General features: G+C 43.8%; 1 protein-coding gene across 2 annotated transcripts in view; it reads right to left on the minus strand.

Moving 5' to 3' along the window:
* The window catches only part of LOC149222364 (uncharacterized), a 214,265-nt gene that overhangs the window by 29,450 nt on the left and 164,175 nt on the right, over positions 1-20,640 (minus strand). For both annotated transcript variants that reach the window (XM_089385393.1, XM_089385394.1), the window contains exons 4-6: positions 19,502-19,655; positions 19,190-19,301; positions 18,785-18,909 (exon numbers count right to left, since the gene is read on the minus strand). In XM_089385393.1, the coding sequence (XP_089241519.1) occupies positions 18,785-18,909; positions 19,190-19,301; positions 19,502-19,655 (391 nt within the window). The remainder of the gene's footprint in view (positions 1-18,784; positions 18,910-19,189; positions 19,302-19,501; positions 19,656-20,640) is intronic.

The following is a 20,640-nucleotide window of genomic DNA, read 5'->3' on the forward strand; positions in this document are numbered from 1 at the left end:
ATTCTATTTAATTTCTGAAAGCCAAATACAACAGATGATGAAATGGTGCACCTGGGCTTGTCTCAAGGGACAAGCAGGACCAAACCCAGGTAGGAAAATCGCTGAGTTGAAGGCTGCCCAGCTGTTGCACCAATCTGCACTGCGCTACCTAGAAAACCACTGCTCTGCTGAAGTTCAAACGGCTGGAAAGTGCACTAAAACTGCCCAGAAATTTATATGTTTTTAACCCCGGACTATTTTCCAACCACTGACTTCCCGGATGAGCTCTTGGTCCAAATCAACTGCTCCCAAGCACCATGAAAATCTGTTGAGTGGCCTCTACGCTGTCTCTCGGCCCAGCAGTTCGAATCGCTGGAGCGCTGGCTCAGCTAGCTGCAAAACCCAACAAAAATGTTGGTCTAGTGTTGCTACCTCAGCTCCCCGACTCCCCGACAACCAATATGATCTCTGTTGGCCTCAATCTCCCTCTGCGTGTTTCTTGGTTGCCCAGAAATATGCACTCCTTACTTTGCGCTGGCTGCTGGTGTATGTCACTGCGCCAGAACTCCTAAAAACTCTTGTGGAACAACCTCCCTAGGGTGGGCATGGATGGTCCCCCGAAGTAGAGGTTGAATCTCCCGCTTGAGAGACTCGTGGCTAAACAGTCGGTAGACTCGCTAAACAACAGAGTGAACAGATGAGTAGTTGTTTGCAAATGTCAAAGATGAAACCAAAATGAGGGTTGATCTCTCCTTATAACTCCTTGGGCCTCCTTAGCCTCATGTGGGCCCCTCCTTCCACCCATTCGATTTTCCTTCCAAGCATATCGAATGGATAATTCGAACTCCCATGTGGGTGGCCCCCACATTCCACTAGCTGCTAAATAAAGTCGATTTGGCCCCTAAGTCCCTAAGTCGAAAGTGTGGGGTCCTCTTCCTTAGTCAAAAATGTGCAAAATTGTGTAGCAGCACCCTGTTACTAATGTCGTTGAGAAGGGACATGACAGTCCTCCCCTCCCAAATGTTGCTTGCCCTCAAGCAACCTCAAAGCTAGGTGCTCCAATATGTGCTCACCTTCCCAGGTGGCATTTTCATCCGACAAGTTCTTCCAGCGCACCAAGAACTCCTTGATGGTCATGCTCCTCAGTTTCCTCTCCCTGCTCTCTAAAATGGCCTCCGATTCCAACACCAAGTTGTTGGAATTTCTAAGTCTAACCCGTTAGAAACCCTTCATGTACTTCCTGATTTATTCCTACCTACTTGTTCTATTAATTAACAAGTTATTTACCATGTAAATACTGGAAATAAATACAAGTGCATGCTCAACTCATTATAGATCATCAACTGAAGGAAACACAAACAAGCACACAAGTGACATCGTTGTTTTTGGACTAATGTCCCCAGAAAATCCTAATGCGGGAAAATCGGTGCAACTATCTGAGGGTTTGATTTATTAAGCAGTTTCAGAATACAATCTAGGTGCCAAATCCGGCTCACCCAACAGAGAAAAATCTCGGCAGTAGTACCTCTCTACTCGGAAGCAGATATTCCAGCTGAAACCCCAAATAAACACTCTGGCAGCTCCATAGCTCCAATCTGCCCCACGAAACCCCAGCATCAGCCTCTCTCTGGCCCAGCGTTAGCCCAGCGTCACTCTGGCTTGGCCTGCGTCAGCCTCTAGAGGCACTGCGTCAGTCCTCTGGCCCTCTGTGTCACCCACGCTGGCCCTCTGAGGCACTGCGCAGCTCCTAGCTGCCTCTGCGTGAGCCCTGGCTGGCTCTGTGTGAACCCTTGGCTGCTTCTGCGTCCCTCTCTCTGACTACTGCACTGATCCTCCCGGTGCTATCTCTGCCTCTCTGCTTCTGTATTCATTGCCCCTCAACTGCAACTTTGATCACTCTCTCAACTTTCTCAGCAAGCCCAACCCCACAAAGTCAAAATCTTGATCTCTTGGTGTGTTCTCCAAGTGACCCTCAAGCCTCCTCTTATACTTTTCTTGTTAACAAATCAACGACCGAGATTAAGTCCCTAATCAATGACTAAGATTAGATTTGGCTTGATCCATGACTTTTGGACCATTCTAACACAATTTTATATTAATTCACATTAATATTTTATTTTCCCTAAGTTTAGACTTAAGGACTCCATTAAAAATATTAATTATTTTAATATCTCCCAAACTGTTTAGAATCTGCCCAAACCCTTTCTGGGTATTGGAGATCTCATGTGCCTTAGCCTCTCCACCAATTTTCGTGGCTAGAGCACATCCGATGCTACCCCAAATCAACACAAGTGGCCCTCATCATCTAGTGGGGGTAGATTAGTTGTTGTTGTCCCCTGTTGTCCCAACACCCTCTTAAGGCATGAGACATGAAAAATATTGTGGATCCTACTCCCCTGAGGAAGCTCCAGCTCATAAGCCACCTCCCCAACTCGTCTAATCACCCGGTAGGGCCCATAGAAGCGTGGCTGTAGCTTCTCGGCCCCCTTCTGTTTCAGCGTGGACTGCTTGTAAGGCTGCAACCAGAGGTATACCAAGTCCCCCTCCTCAAAGTGTCTCTCTGTCCTATGCCGATCTGCGTAAAGTTTCTGCTGATTTTGGGCTGTCACCAAATTATCCTTGAGAGCCTTGAGGATATCTTGGCTCTCTTGGACCCAGTCTTTGGCCTTTGGGGCCCGGCTGTCTCCAAAAACAATATCAGCAAAAGACAATGCATCATATCCATAAAGGGCATGGAAAGGAGTCATACCGATGGACATGTGGTGCATGGTGTTGTAGCAGTACTCGCCCAGATGCAACCACCGAATCCAAGTCCTCTGCTGACTGGTCACGTAGTTCCTCAGGTACCCCTCCAACCACTGATTAACTCTCTCCGTCTGGCCATTTGTCTGAGGGTAATAGTTGGTGCTAGGAGTGAGCTCCGTCCCAACCAACCTGAAGAGTTCCTGCCAAAAGCCTCCCATGAATCTGTTGTCCTTGTCGCTCACTATGTTCTTGGGGAGCCCATGCAATCTGAAAATCTCTCGGAAGAACAACTCGGCAACCTGTGCAGTCGTGTACTTGGTGGGGATGGCGAAGAAGTGGGCAAATTTGGTCAACCTGTCGACCACTACGTATATGCAATCCTTCCCCTACACTGTGGGGAGCCCTGTGATGAAATCCATCGAAATACTTTCCCATTTCCCCTCCGGGATGGGAAGTGGTTGTAGCAATCTTGCGGGGTGGGTCAGCTCCCCCTTGTTCCTCTGACAAGCCTCACACTCCCGTACGTGCTGCAACACGTCCTCCTTGAGGCCCTTCCACGTGAATCTCTCTCGGACAGCCATATAAGTCTTCCGAAACCCCTGGTGCCCGAACAATGGTGAATCATGTGTTGCCTGGAGTACCCTCTCCCTCAACTGCGAGTTGGGTACTAAGTAAATGTGCCCCTTGTAATAGATGACCTCATCCATCACACAGTAACGCTCCTCTGTATGGGTACCCCTCAATACCTCGCATGCCCTCCTGTCTTTGGAGTACTCCACCAACAACTGAAAATTCTAATCATGGTAGATGCTCATGAGAGATAATCCAGCTGGTCTTTGAGATAGAGCATCGACCACCACATTGTGCTTTCCCCACACATACTCTATATCGAAGTCATAGGCCTGCACCTTGCTAACCCATCTCTGCTGCCTGTCATTGAGGCCCTGCTGCCCCATGAAATGTCGAAGATTGTTGTGATCAGTCTTCACTCGGAACCGGTTGCCCACCAAGCACTGGCAGAACTTGGCCAATGCATGCATAATGGCCAACATCTCCTTGTCATATATGGAATATGACAGCTCATGCAGTAGGATATTTTGACTCTCGAAAGCAATGGGATGCCCCTCCTGTGACAATACTGCTCCAACTCCTACCCTGGATGCATCACACTCCACCGTGAATGGCTGGGAAAAATCTGGAAGTGCCAAAACAGGGCAACTGCTCATCACCTCCTTGACGTGATTGAAGGAAACCTGTGCTCCATCAGTCCATGCAAAGGCCCCCTTCTTGGTCAAGTCAGTCAAGGGTGCTGCCAGCTATGAGAACCCCTTGACAAACTTTCTGTAGTAGGTGCAAATACCCAAGAAGCCCCTCAGTGCAGTCACATCTCAGGGTACTGGCCAATCACGAATGGCCCAAATCTTCTCCTTGTGGACCTTCACCCCATCAACGCCAATGATATTCCCTAGGTAGAGCATCTCTGTCAACCCAAACTGGCACTTGGAGAGCTTAGCATAAAACTGCTGCTCCTCCGAATGTGCAATACCTCCTCCAGGTGTTGGAGGTGCTCCTCCCATGTCCGGCTGTAAATCAGAATGTCATTGAAGAAAACTAGCACGAACCTCCTCAATTGTCCCTGGAAGACATGGTTCATGCATGACTGGAATGTGGCCGGAGCATTGGTCAGCCCAAATGGCATGACCAGAAACTCAAAGTACCCATAGTGGCATCGAAAAGTTGTCTTAGGGATATCCTGATCCCTCACCTTGATCTGGTGGTACCCTAAACGCAGATCAATCTTAGAGAAGTACTTGGCTCCTCTAAGCTCATCCATCAGCTCATCTATGCGGGGAATGGGGTACCGATTCTTCAGTGTCTTTCGGTTGAGGACCTGGTAGTCAATGCACATCCGAAGGGTTCCATCCTTCTTCTTCACCAACACCACTGAAGAAGCGAAAGGACTGGAACTTGGCCTGATATGGCCCAATGCTAGCAGCTCCTGGATGGCATTCTCTATCTCGTCCTTATAGCCTTTGGGATGCCTGTAAGGAGTGGTAATCACTGCCTGCACACCCGGCTCCAACTCAATAGTGTGCTCAAATCCATTGTCTGGTGGCTGCCCTGGTTGAATGTCCCCAAACACTACTGTGTATCTGTCCAGCAAGGCCTGCATGTCTGTCGGTGGTGGCTGAGCTTGTCCCCCAGCCTCTCAGATCCTCAGCTCAACTGCCCACGCAATGTCCCCATGTCGTAAATTTTCCCTCATCCTGTGGGCCGAAACTTTCTGAGGTGTATAAGACTACATGCCTCTCAAGACCACCAGTTTGCCATCCGGGCCAATGAACTCCATCTCTGGCTTCCTCCAATCTGTTGTGACTCGCCCAAAGGAATACAACCACTAGACACCCATCACCAGGTTGGTGTCTAGCACATCGACCACAAAGAAATGGTTTGTCATCGAGTAGTTCCCCATAACCATTGTCAAGGAGGGAACATATCTAGTGCATTGTATGGTATGATCACCTGGTACTAGGAATGAGAAGCCCTCGAACTTTGTTGTGGTGACACCCATCCTCTGGACCAACTGGGCATCTATGAAATTGTGGGTAGCCCCACTATCCACTAGCACTGGCACCCTCTATCTTTGTACAGTGCCTCTGATCCTCAGTGTCAAAAATTTGGTAATCCTGCATAAGGAAGCAAGAACTCCCCCAGTTGGGGCAAGGGATGCCCCACCCTATGGAGATGGTGGTGGTGGTCCTCTGTCTGTCAGACTCTCGCCATCTACCCCACCGCAATCCTGCTCCACCTTGTCCTCCTGGTCACTATAAAAGAAAACCTCAATGTAGTGTCCTCTCCCAGTAGTGCACCGATGGCCTAGTGCCCAGGGCTCTCTACATGTGAAGCATAGCTTCCTCCTCCGGAGGTCCTTTCGTGTCTCCTCATCTAACTGCCCCCTCCCCTGTGTGGTCCTCTGAGGTGGAGGTCTAGTCTCATGCCCCTTTTGTGGGAAAGGGGTCCGTGTAGGAAATGGTGCTCTAGTCTTGGGGATGGCCCCTTGCAGATCTCTGGCACACAAGACTGCTTCCTGCAGCATGGAGGGTCTGCGTGACTTCACTAGTCCACGCAGGGGCTCAAGCAAGCCCTCAATGAAGGTATACACCCTCCTTGCCTCAGATAGATCCGGGACCATCACTGACACCCGCAGAAAATCTGAGAAGTACTGCTCCGGGTTGCCTGTTTGGTGCAGTTGGGTCAGCTCTCTGAAATGAGCCTCCGGATCCCTCTGATCAAATCGCTCCACCACCCTCCTGGTGAAGTCCTCATAAGAAACTATGTGGGCATGCCCTAGGGTGGTCAAGCCATGAAACCACCAATCATGGGCTTCCCCCTCCATGTGCAGCGTGGCCATCTTAATGGCTTCCTGCTTTGTCATCCAGTTGAGTTGGAAGTAGGTGTCCATCTTCTCAACCCAAGCCCTGGTCGTGCACTTGGTAGTGCCATCGAAAGTAGGGAAATACATCCTCCCTATGGTTCTCTGCAGCTCGTAGTTCTGGGTCCCTTGTCCTCCATACCCCTTGTTCTTCTCACTCTGCTTGAGCTTGCAGTAATCTCTAAAGGAGAGGGCTTCTTTAAAGTCTTCATCCATAGATTGCCACTCTCTGAAGTAATCTCCCATCTGAGGGGGGTCTTCCTCCCTTGCAGGCTCGATTTGTGCCACTGGCACAAAGGTAGTGTAGCATGAGTTGGCACACTGACTGAAGGGCGCTGCGCTGCTGGTGAGGGGTGATCGAATGGCTGAGAGGCCCCAAAAGTTTCCCCACACAGAAACCCTCTAGGTGTGGTCCTCTCTCTGTTTTGTGACTTGATCTCTTCCAGCATGTCTTTCTGTCCCTTGGCCAAGTCACTCAGGGCCCTCAGAAGGCTATCGAAAGCCATCTCTTCCCTGCTCTTGGGTTCTGCCATTTCCTCCTCTTCTGCTACTGCTTTCCCCCTGTCCTCCATATCTGGAGTAATCTCTAACTCCCTTTCTCTGCTCCTGTACCTTTGTCTTTGGTAGGTGATGTTCTGCTAGTCCCCTTCTCTCATAGGAGACAATCCCCACAACTGAGACAAGAACTAGGATCTGATACCACTGTAATGATCCTAAATAGGAATACAAGTGATAACGACAAATATTCTATGCAGCGAATTGCAAAAACGAAATATTCATCAAGCACCCATAGAAAACTGCAAATGGAGAACTTCTGAGCCATATTATTTAATTTCTGTAAGCCAAATACAACAGATGATGAAATGGTGCATCTGGGCTTGTCTCAAGGGACAAGCAGGACCAAACCCAGGTAGGAAAATGGCTAAGCTGAAGGTTGCCCAGCTGTTGCACCAATCTGCGTTGCGCTGCCCAAAAAACTATTGCTCTACTGAAGTTTGAATGGCTGGAACGTGCACTAAAACTACCCAAAAATTTATATTCTTTTAACACCGGACTCCTTGGGCAAAACCCAGAAAAGCCTAGAAGGGATTTTAGCTGGTTTGGACTTCTGATTTTCGACCCCCTTGGAGCCTCACCTCAATTGTAGCTACAAAACCCATCCTGCTGGAACTGCCTGTAAATCCACCTAAAAACTCCTCCAAAATGCTGACTTCACCCCTGCTATCCAACCCCTGACTTCCCGAATGAGCTCTTGGCCCAAATCAACTGCTCCCAAGCACCACGAAAATCTGCTGAGTGGCCTCTGCGTTGTCCCTCATCCCAGCAGTTTGAATTGCTGGAACGTTGGCTCAGATGGCTGTAAAACCCAACAAAAATGCTAGCCTAGTGCTACTACCTCAACTCCCCGACAAGCAATATGATCTCTACTGGCATCAATCTCCCTCTGCGTGTTTCTTGGCTGCCCAGAAATACACACTCCTTGCTCTGCGCTGGCTATTGATATCACTGCCCCGGAACTCTTGAAAACTCTTGTGGAACAACCTCCCTAGGGCGAGCACGTACGGTCCCCCGAAGTAGAGGTTGAATCTCCTGCTTGAGAGACTCGTGGCTAAACAGTCGGTAGACTCGCTAAACAGCAGAGTGAACAGATGAGTAGTTGTTTGCAAAATGTCAAAGATGAAACCAAAATGAGGGATGATCTCTCGTTATAACTCCTTGGGCCTCCTTAGCCTCATGTGGGTCCCTCTTTCCACCTATTCGATTTTCCCTCCAAGCATATCGAATGGATAATTCGAATTCCCATGTGGGTAGCCCTCACATTTCACTCACTGCTAAATAAAGTCCATTTGGCCCCCTAAGTCCCTAAGTCGAAAGTGTGGGGTCCTCTTCCTTAGTCAAAAATGTGCAAAATTGTGTAGCAGCACCCTGTTACTAATGTCTTTGAGAAGGGACATGACACAAAGACAATCAACACATCAACAAGAGACACTGATTTCATCAAAGACAAGGAAAAAACCCCACAATGGGGAAAACCCTTTGAAATTCTTCTTCTATTAGATTGTCATAAAATGTTCAACAAAGAGCACAATGAGCCAATACAAAACTATCCATTAAAAATTCCATCAAACAATATCCAAAAATATGATCCCAGCAACAATACTGATCAGAGTTAACTTTCCTAATCTGCGGTCACCTGTAAAAGTGAAACCATAAGTCCCAGCCACACGGAGGGAGAGTCATGCATGCGGCGGAAGCTTTTCAGACGCACGGATAGGCCTATGCATGCAATTACAGCCCAAAAATTTGTGTGTCAACCTTACGACTGGTAACCAAAAGCCCTAATCACATGTGCGAGCTACAGACCCTGCAATTTCGAACCTGTACAAACCAAATTTCGTGAACTCACCTCAGACCTATGCGAACCAATCCAAAAAAGAGATTAGAAGAAGATACTTGATGATGATGTCCAAATGAGAGTCACTTTACTTGTATTTATAGGCTTCCAAGGGTGTCCAATTTCCTTTTAGGGTCGACCTAATCAAATGTGACATTGTGGGCTTCACTTAAAAAATACACTTTCCCTTGTCCAAATCCAGTGCTTCAAAGGTCAAAATTGGTCCTCTCGGAAAGAGGAATCTAGTCCCATGATTGGAATTTGTCTCTGAACTGCCAAATTAACACTCCCTCTCAACTAGGATGAAATTCCAACTACATAATGTAATCATCATAAGTATCCTGTCATCAAATCATGTCCCATCTTTGCTCAACTCTATCTATTGAATCATTCTTGAACCTAAAGAAGAAGAATCATAGGGGAGCTTCAGCTACCACCCTCTCTAGACAATGAGGAAGGTCCTATGGGACACTCTCACCCTAAGTCATCTCATCGAGCAATAGGCGAGATACAACTTACCAAGCAAGGATCACAACCATCCCATGATGCAATCAATGGGCGAGATACCACTAGCTATATAGGAGGTAAGGATCACATCCATCCTATTGCCTACCGATCTTCCCAACAATGACCCTCAAGAGTCGTGGTAGAACACCTACATCGTAATCCGAGCTTGGGTGAGATATCCAACTTACCAAAGGTAAGGATCACACCCCCAAGCCTCCTCAACCCATTGGCCAGACAATGGACAATCCCAACAAGCCCGACTTGTGGGTATGATGTCAACTGGGGTATACTCTACATAGACCAAGATAGGGGGAATACCCAACTTGTCAAAAAGGACAAGGATCACACACACCCTATGGGTAACAAATAGGGGAGATACCCTATTGTCCAAAGATCCCTCAATCCCAGGAGCCCTCAACGCTCCATCCCCACATTGAGAGCTCAACCAAGGGGGAAGAGCTATGCTCAAGTTCTCGATCAATGAAGCCCCTTATCAGGAGGGGTCACATCCATTAGTCCAAGCTACTCTTTGAACAGACACTTCATATAAAACTATCATGCATTTTCCATAATATTGCCATGTAAAACCCAAATCATAAATCTATAAATTGCACAAAATCTCATTAAAAATCACAACATGAGGAACAATGAGAAATGGAGCAACCAAAATCCAACTTTATTATATATAGATGTATGCCAATACAATAGCTGGGAATGACCCTCAGGTCTCCAAACTGAAACAGAAAAACAATCACTAAACCTATGGATTCTAAACGAATCCACCAAGGGGAGATGGGTGCTCGCCCAATCTCTCTAAATCACCCGAGGGTGTTCGTCCTGGAGCTATCAATGGAGTAGAGAACCAGTTTCTCAACCTCTCATACAAGAAACAATACTCAATCCAAGATGTCCCCCAATGGTCTCCTCCTCTTTTAATCATGGAGCACCTTTCCCTCTTTTATTTTAATTAAAATATTATTTTTAATGCAAAAAAGGGTAATTTGGCCACCATGACTCCTCAGGTCACTGAAACTCACATCCAAAAGTCCCATCATGTAGATCTTCTCGTTCCGATTCCAACGAGCTATTACACTGAGGTGTTCCATCAATTAATCTCCTTGGAATGCCACCTCGAGCATAATTTATTAAGTTATGCCCAATAATAATGCTGATTTTTTAAAGTTGTCAGAATGCAATGGAACGAAAGGCAAATTGTGCTGATGATGGATCTTTGTCCTTGAAGTGCTTCTCTTATACTTTGGGCTACCTTGCTTTGTAGATCTCTTCAACTTGATGAGGGTCTTTGTGGTCTTTTGATGATGACTAGAGGATCCAAAAGTTTCGTTGGTGTAGACTTCTTCTTCGATCTAGGGTTTGATACTTCGATGCAGATCTCGACTTCACTTTGATATCCTTCGACTTGCTTTGATGCCTTTCTTGAAACTCAATCCTCGAGTGTCTCTTTGATTAGATGCCTTTTTTCTAGACTTTGTCACCTTAGCTCCGATACGATGTTGAGAAATTTAGGGCATCAAGTATTAGGTGATTTCTCTTTAATTAGTAACTGCTTGTGAGTTTTTTTCATTTCTTCATATTAGGATCTTCTTCTTACTTAAATTATTATTGTTCTTCTTCATCAAACAACTACCAATGCATAAACAAGATAGACAAGAGACACAAAATGTAGGCTATGAGCCAGGGCCAAAACCTCTCACTCTTTGAGAGGAAAACCCGCACCAATTCTTCCTATAGAGTTTCCAATTGACGAATACCAAGACCAACACACTTGACTTATTTGCCACTCCAAGACCAAGACACTAGTTCACTTGACTATCAACCTTCTACTCTTTTCCTCTTCTTGATTGCTCTTCCACTTCGACCTTCTTAGCATTGAGGCTACATTACTGAGACATTCACTGTGATAGCAATGCAATAGCACTGAAATACATCACTATAATATCATCAAAACCTCATCATTGCACTCAGATCTTCATTACCAAGATCTTATCACTTTGTAGGAGCATCGAGACTTCATGAACTGTAATAATATCCAAACTGTGATATCACCGATATTGTGACTTGAGTGAAGTTAGCATTGGATCCTTCTTTCTGTTTTAGCACCGAGACCCCTTTATCTAAACAGAAATTGCACCGAACCTGTGGTCTTCTCAGATCACCGAACTGTAGTCTTCTCTCAACGCCGAACTGTAGTCTTCTCTCAACACCGAACTTCTCACTGTGATTACACCGAAACATCCTTTCTGAGATTGCACGGAAACTGTCTTACTGAGATCCAAACTTACCACTGTGATTGCCACCAAATTTATCTCTGAGATCCGAGCTACTGTTCTGTTGCATCACCGAAATTATTCCCTCTGAAATTGCGAACTTCTGAGATGGTGAAATGTCGAAAATCCCAGCTTTGTATATATAGTGGTGCATCCATAGTAAATGAGCCAACATGTGTTATTCGAACAGTTGCATCTCTATTTAGGTGAAGCCGACATGAGATCTTCTAATTCTTCTTGAGGCCGACTTGAAGAGGAGAACTTGTGCTTGCCTTTGGAGGGTTTCTAGACAATTCTATACTCATATACATTTGTAATATGCCCAAGCAGGGTTCTTCATACATGACATTGACTCTTTTTGACAAATCCTAAAGGCTCACAATGGAAGCCATCTAAAAATAAAATCTCTTGCTCGTGAAACCCATGGAGCAAGCATTACAATAATTTTATTTTTCTTCTTTTCATCATTTACAAAAATCACGATTACATGTCATTATGACGACCGAACTTAGTTACACTTTTCAACAGTTCCTACAATTTAATTGTATTTCTTTTGGGTGCTCTGTATGTGCTCTTTTATTTCCTTTGCATTTCTCTCGGAGATGCTTCAGCACTGCCAATGTTAACTCAATTTTGTACGTTTGCCAATTCCATAATCCAATTATGGCCACTAGTGGTAATTAATATTTAAATGAAATCGTTAAATATACAATTATGTAATACACACATACATATATAGCACATTTTTAATTAATATTTAAATTAGTTCAGTTAAATATACAAGTATGTAATATGCATATACAGACAGAGCACATGTACTATTAGAATATTTCTATTTAGTATTTAATGCTCATTCTTTTAGCTGTTGCTATTTTTATTCTTTTAGCAGTTTCTTAGATGAAACTGATTGTTTCCATATTCTACATAGAAACCTGATGTTTCTATTATTGTAAATATCTCTGTATTATCATTGAGCTGTTTGCTCATTCTGAATTAATTCATTCAACATTCTTTTATGGTATCAGAGCCCTAATTTCCTGAACAGTTGTTCTCTCTGCATTCTAATTTCTTGAGTCCTTTCTTTCATTCCTTTCTAAGGTCGAGCCCTCTGTAAGCCAGGTAGCCTTCACTGAGTCTTAGCCTCGGCTTTGCTCACTGTGATAAATGCTTACAGTCGTCTATCTCGATACAGAAATGGATTCTGCTTTTGGATTCTTTCTTTGAGCTACTGTCGTATTCTTCATTTTAAATCCCTCATTTAAATTTGTATTCTCTGTCGTTTTCTCTGTCATATTTTTCTGTGTCTCTGCTCACCGTGATAAACGCTTCATAAATTGGACGGGATCGTGGCCGGTTTTCTCGTGCACGCACAACGCAGCACGTACGGAAGATCAGAGGCGACGGGGAAGTCATTCCAGACCAGCTTCATGCTTTGCAAGAATCGAAACCCTACTCGATTGAATGTGACAGTTTAATCGCATTAGCATGTGTGGTTGGAGGCAGCCAAAGGTTTGAAATTGGATGTCAAGATCGTGGCAGCACGTATAAAAGCACGCACCATGGACGGGATCGGGACCCTGAAACCCTTTCGAATTATTTGTTTGCTCCAAAATCTACGAATTACGTAACGTGTGATCCCGTTGACTATCTCAGAATTCTGTACACGGAGGGGTTTGCTATCAGTGTTTTGTTTAATATCGTGGGTCATTTTCGGCGGCTACCACAAATCCGATTACAAACCACGTAATCATTCCTGGTGTGCGTTTTGCGGCAGTCTCTCCCTTTAGTGGCGTTGCACCATCGATGTATTTGTGACAGCGGCTTTCTCCAGCAGTAACAGTCGGCAAAATTTGTTTTTTTATGCAACAGTCAGCCTCTTCAGCTATCGGTTCAACATTTCTTGGTCCGAAAGAGGTGACTTTGGATTAGTAAAGGCAGCGGAAACCATAGAGAGCATCCATACTGCAAACAGCCGGTATTTCAGATTTAATCGGACAGCAGCTTGTATTTTCAAAATTTTCAGAAGTTTTCTGTACTTCATTTTTTCAGCAGATTTGAAATTTGTTTCCAGCATCTGTCCAAATTTTGTCCGGATCAGCCGGCATCTGCATTGAAATTCGTGCCAGAGTCCTTTGTTGTGTTTCGTGTCTTGAGAAACGGGAAAATGGCCACGCTCACCAATCTGATGTTAGAAGGAAATCAACGCTTTAATGGAAGCAACTATAACATTTGGAAACAAAGAATGCTAACCATTTTTGAATACAGGCGTCTTGATCAGCTCATTTTGGGCAAAGAGCCTCGTCCCGGTACAGCTGGTACCGATCAAGAAAAATTTGATGATCGAAATCGAGAGGCTGTTATGCTTCTCAAGCTCTCTGTCGCTGATGATCAGTTACCACAGATTCCTTCTGGCAAGACAGCTGCCGAAATCTGGCAACAGTTGAAAGAACTGCACGAGACATCTGACAAAAGCAGAGCATTTTTTCTCAAAAATCAGTTGTTCTCCATCATGATGGATGAACATATGTCTTTACAGGAACATCTCAACAAAATTAAAGACATTCGAGATCAGCTCGAAGCCATTGGTCGGACCATGAAGGAAGAAGATATGGTAGTCATTACTCTGAAAAGTCTACTGAAATCTTATGAACACTTCATAGAAACACTCAACATTACGACCACAAATGTTGATCTGAAGTTTCCAGATTTATGTACCAAACTTCTGCAGCAGGATCGGTGGAAACAGCAGTTTGGTAGTGGTGCTTCATCAGTGCCCTCGGAAAATGCATTTGCTGCAAAATACCAGTCCTCTCAGTCCTTTCAGCAGAAAGGCTCTTCTCAGCCTTTTGATCCTGCTAGGAAGAAAAGTGTGCAGTGTAATTACTGTCACAGGTTCGGTCACATGAAGAAAGATTGCCGACAGAGGATTGCTTCTGAATAGAAGAAATAGGGAGGGCCACATCAGACAGCAAATGTTGCAGAACATTCCGAGCAGACAGATTCTGCCTTTTACGCCTTTATGGCTAAAAGGTCTTCAGAACATGTTCCTTCCTCTGCATGGTACATTGATTCTGGTGCATCACGCCACTTCTCTCACAGGCGTGACTGGTTTATTGACTTCTCACCTTTCAGTGATTCCGTGGTATTTGGTGGAGGTGAAAAGTACACTGTAGCTGGCAGGGGTACAGTTCAAATTCAGTCTGGTGGACGCACACTCATATTTCTGAATGTATACTATGTTCCTGGTATGGAAATTAATCTGCTATCTGTCAGCCAGATTATGAGGAATTCTCCTTAGCTTGATGTTGTGTTCAGTGCACACAAGTGCTCCATCATTGACAGGGAGACCAGTCTAACAGTTGCTGTTGGCCTAGAGGACCATGGTCTATACAGGCTACTTGACACCGGTGACTCTCCAGAAGTGGCTCTAGCAGCACGTGTCTCTCCCATCAGCACTCTATGGCATCAGCGATATGGGCATCTAAATATGCAGTATCTCTCTCAGCTCTCTCGAGAGGGACTTGTGTCAGGATTACCTGATATTCAGACTCAGCAGTTGGCGGTATGCAGCGCCTGTCAAGCGGGAAAGCAACATCGGTCTTCATTCAAAGATGGAGAATCTTGGCGCGCATCTAAGGTACTTCAGTTACTTCATGCTGATATTTGTGGTCCTATGAATACAGCTTCTATCACTGCTTGCAAATATTTTTTACTTATTGTAGATGATTTCAGTAGAAAGATGTGGGTGTATTTTTTAAAAAATAAATCTGATGCTCTTAGTACCTTTCAGAAGTTTAAAACCTTAGTTGAAAAAGAATCTGGTTGTAATATCATGACCCTTAGGACCGACAATGGGGGGGAATTTTGTTCCTCAGCTTTTGCCAACTTCTGTGATATTCATGGCATCAAACGTCAATTAACCACACCTTACACTCCCCAGCAGAACAGTGTTGTTGAGCGTCGCAACCGCACGGTTGTTGAAATGGCTCGTTCCATGTTACAACACAGGAGTGTTCCAAATAAATTCTGGGTTGAAGCAGTATTTACTATTTACTGCTGTTTACCTTCTTAACTGATCACCTACTCAGGCTGTTAAAGGGAAGACTCCTGAAGAAGTTTGGTCTGGTCGTAAGCCTAAGATCAGTCACCTCAAAGTATTTGGCTCAGTTGCATATGTTTGGATTCCACCTGCTAAGCGCTCTAAGTTGGACTCCAAAAGCCAGAAACTCATGATGACAGGTTACAGTGATCATCACAAGGCCTATAGGCTGATAGATATAGCCACTGGTTGTCTTAGCTTCAGTCGAGATGTAGTATTTGATGAAGACAGAGGATTCTTTCAGTCTTCTTCTTCTGAGCAGTGTTCTGAGGATCAGCCTCACAGTGTTCTTCTTCCGGTCGGTCCACCTGATGGGAGGGATGATGTAGCATCAGTATTTGATAATACTCTATCTGAGCTTCCTCCAGAAAATAACCCTCCCCTTGCTACCCCTATTGCTCTTGAGTCTTCTCCACCTCCTCCTGATATTGGTTCTTCTACTCTTCGGCCTAAATGGTGGGCTAAAACCATTGGTGATCTCCGGGATGATGAGCTCCTTGAAGGTAGAACTTCTAGACATAAGAACAGACAACAACCTACAGTCAATTTTGCTCTTATGGCTAACCTACACAGTATTTTTGAGCCTCAAACCTATTCAGAGGCTAAGGGTACATCTGAGTGGGAACAGGCTATGGAAGCCGAATTCCAGAGTCTTCAGAAGAATCACACCTGGACACTTTCTGATCTTCCTGCCGAAAAAAAGCCCATAGGCTGCAAATGGGTGTATAAAGTGAAATACAAAGCTGATGGAACCATAGACAAGTATAAAGCTCGTCTTGTGGCTCGAGGGTTCTCACAGAAGGAAGGCATCGACTATGAGGAGACTTTTGCTCCTACAGCCAAGATGAGTACCATAAGGCTTGTGCTTGCCCTAGCAGCTCAGTTCAATTGGAAAGTTCATCAGATGGATGTAAAGAGTGCTTTCCTAAATGGTGATCTCCAAGAAGAAGTCTACATGACGCAGCCTCCAGGATTCAAGGTTGCTGGTCAAGAACAGAAAGTGTGTCGGTTAGCTAAAGCAATCTATGGATTGAAACAAGCTCCTCGGGCTTGGTACATGAAAATTGATCAGTACCTGACAGATCAGGGTTTTCAGCGGAGCCCATCTGATGCAAACCTGTATATCAAGCATACTGGTGATGATATCTTGTTTGTGGTTGTCTATGTGGATGACCTTATCATTACTGACAGCTCTGCACATTTGATCCATGGGATCAAACAAGATCTATGCAGAACTTTTGAGATGACAGACTTGGGACTTCTTCATTACTGTCTGGGGGTTGAAGTTTGGCAGACTGAAAATCAGATCTTTCTCTCTCAGTCCAAGTATGCCAAAAATCTTGTGGAAAGGTTCAGAATGCAGGATTGCAAACCGGCCACGACTCCTATGGAACCAGGGCTCAAACTTTCAGCACAGTCACCCTCTCCCCTTGTGGATGAAACTTTATTCAGGCAATTAGCGGGCAGTCTCATCTATCTTACTGCTACCAGACCTGACATCAGTTTTGCAGTAAGCTACATTTCCCGCTTCATGTTAGCTCCTAAAGCTGATCATTGGATAGCAGCAAAGCGGGTGCTACGATATGTGCGTGGTACTTCTGATTATGGCCTCTTATATACTCGCAGTTCCAATCCTATTCTCAGTGGCTACACTGACTCTGACTGGGCAGGTTCGGTTGATGACCGTAAATCTACAGCTGGGTATGTGTTTAGTCTAGGATCTGGTGCTGTTACTTGGACTAGTAAGAAGCAACAGGCAGTGGCTCTCTCCTCAACAGAAGCAGAGTATCGGGGAGCAGTTAAGGCATCCTGTGAGGCAGTTTGGCTTCGACGTATGCTTGCAGATATGCATGTTTTCCAGACAGGGCCTACTTCTTTGTTTTGTGATAATCAGGGAGTGCTCAAACTTGCCAAGAATCCAGTCTTTCATGAACGAACAAAGCATGTGGAAACTCATTGCCACTACATTCGCCAGCTGGTTGAAGACGGCTCAGTTCAGTTGCAATATGTTCCCACAACAGAGCAGCCCGCCGACATTTTCACCAAGCCTCTTGGTCCTGATAAATTTGTAAAATTCCGAGGGTCTATTGGTGTTGTAAATAGATTGAGCATTAAGGGAGGGTATTAGAATATTTATATTTAGTATTTAATGCTCATTCTTTTAGCTGTTGCTATTTTTATTCTTTTAGCAGTTTCTTAGATGAAACTGATTGTTTCCATATTCTACATAGAAACCTGATGTTTCTATTATTGTAAATATCTCTGTATTATCATTGAGCTGTTTGCTCATTCTGAATTAATTCATTCAACATTCTTTTATGTACATAGACATATATTTAATAATATGAGAAAGATGGGCCATGGCATGATTTCATAAGTAATGTTTTTCTTAAGTTCATAAGCCCATCTGCAATGTCCTGAAACCACTACAATATATTTCAAAATGGTCTCCCAAATCCAAACGATGTTGTGACCATGGTCCATAAGTGGTTGGAAACCAAAAAATAGTTGACAAACAGTTCACATGCAGCCAAAAAGTACTGAACTTGTCTATACAAACTTGTCCAAAACTTCCCTCCAAAAATGATCGTTCTGATCAACACATTTTGTCCTAGTACTGCAATGGAAAACAGACAAGTTTTTTTTTTTCATTTTTTAGTACTAACCACTACCAGGAAGCCTTCATAAATCCAAACAGTTTCCTTAACGCCTACACAACATATAAATATTTACACAAACACCTTGCACATCGTAAAGAGAAGCACATTTCTGTACTTGCTGTATCTGTATATACACAAAAACCTCTTCCTCATTTAAAACCGAAGTTAGATTTTGCATTTTCTGAAATAAGATACATGGAACCTAAAATCACGTTTTGGAGTAAATTTCAAATTGCCCACTGATTACAGAAAAAGTCAATATAACTTTGCAGCATGCAAATACAATCTCGCGTGGATTTGGTAGCTAACAGATAATAAATGGCCTTTAGATACTCAGAATGGACAACGAACTGCTGCATACGTACAGGCCAACAAGTCCTTTTATCTATCGCTGATCTTACAATGCAAATTCACACGGAGAGTTCAGATACTTCTAATTTTCTACAGAAGCATTTGCAAGGATAGAAAAGAACATTTATCTACACCCTGAGATTTAAAATGGAATAAGTAACAAGTCTCTGTATTCCCCCAATCCCTTGGGGAAAGTTAGCCAGCATTTTATCAACAAAACGGTAAACGCACTATTCAACAGACATTTTTCTTTTAACTTAAAAGAACCTCAGAGATGAACATATACTTCACACCTATATCTGGTTCCAGCATAAATTCTTCAATTACCTTTGTCTCTTTTGTAGCATATTGCATATATTTCTCAACTAAATGCTCGCTATCATTTAGTGCTTGAACGTCATCCTTTTCTGTAAGATCAGCTGGCATATAAACTTCTTCCATGCCAAATTCTCCTGATAGAAGCTCACATCATATATGAAACATGTGAATCAGTTCTAAAAATCAAATAAAGGACATCCTTCTCATTTCTCATTTATATAAAAAGAAACCCTAAAATAAGTTTGGCCAATAACAAAATATGGTTAATGGTTGCCACGAAAATGACAAAAACATATTTGCTTCATGAAGCCATAATAAGTGATTTAAGACCAGACACGGATATTTCACAAACAAATTATAATTTTAGGGATACTCAGTGTTAGCTATATAAAACATAATGCAACCAAAACCAACCTGTTCCCACAGCAGTAACTGGAAGCGTAGTTGGATGATGCACATGATATACAATTACTTTATCTGATTCTCTGCAGAAATTGTGAAGGGCCCATTTAAAAGCCTGAAATGCCTGCAGAAAACAGTTGCATGTAGTCAATAATAGAAACAGTCCTCTGGATTATTCCAAAATTATGCTGATTGTAATTTAAAATTGACTTCTCATAATGAAATGGTTCTAAGACAAGCAAATTAATGAATGACAATAAGATAATCACACTGATGCAGTGAAAAAAGGTTAACATGGCTGCCAAAAGCATTCCATAATCATACCTGTGCAGATCGATCTATTGCAACGACTATCTTTCTGGATACTCCTACTGATGTCAAGGGATCATGCATCTGAGGCAACTCAGGTTGTCGAATAATTGCCACTGGGCAAATGGTGTTATGCAATACGTAATCACTGCTGCTCCCAAACAAAGCCCTGTGCATTGATGATATATTGTTAATTTTTAAATAACAATGGTATGTTCTATGCTTAAGAGCAATTTACTTCAATTTTTCTTATTAGCCCAATGTCAATTTCCAGATTAGCAATCACATTAACATTCATAGTAAATGCAGATAGAACATAAACAATACGCAGAAGGCAAGCCAAGACATGAGGACACAATATTTGGTGGATGGGGAAAACGCTTTGATCAAATCTTCTTATTATTCTTCAAAAATTCAGCAGAGAGAGAGAGAGAGTACATTATATAAAATTTCCTTGCCCAAACACAGTCAAATCTGTCCAGTCAAACTGCAGTCAACAGGATGCCCTAACCAAAAAGTCAACGCTGGTCAAATCAGCAGAATTACTCCTCCAAATCAGCTTGGTCAAACCCAGTCAATTCAGCCTCCAAAAACAGTCCAAATCAGCCCAAAACAGTCCTGAAGAAATCAGTCAAACTTGGTCAACGCACAGTCAAACCTGCGGTCAACGCTGGTCAACCTGCCCAGAAATCCTCGAAATCTGTGCCAAAGAATGCGACCTGCCCAAACAGAAATTCTCCCAAGAAAAACACAGTCAAACAAGGTCAAATGCTGCCCGGTCAATGCTGGTCAAACTTGCTACAACTTGGTCAATGCAGGAAAATAGAAAACGCAGTCAACCCTTCACACATGTGGACGAGAAGAAGGCTGCCCTGAAATTCATATGACCCAATCAGATGAGGAGAGAGAGAGATATGTGTGAGATGATGAATGTCCAAATGAGGTAGATGCTCCTATTTATATGCAACGTTGAGGGTGAAGAGACATGACTTTTGGGCTTCTTGAGCCTACATTAGATTGCTGTCCGACCTTGACAATTTGTCCATAGAAGAAATAAATTCATAATTCCATTTAAACTTGTCATAATGAGATGATCTTTAGATCAATCCTACACCTCTCGAAAAGAGGAATCCAATAAAAATATCAGCTCCATG

Source organism: Pinus tabuliformis, chromosome Q (assembly GCF_031772625.1).
Source record: "Pinus tabuliformis cultivar Carrire ecotype Pingquan chromosome Q, CPIR1, whole genome shotgun sequence".
NCBI classification, from domain to species: domain Eukaryota; kingdom Viridiplantae; phylum Streptophyta; class Pinopsida; order Pinales; family Pinaceae; genus Pinus; species Pinus tabuliformis.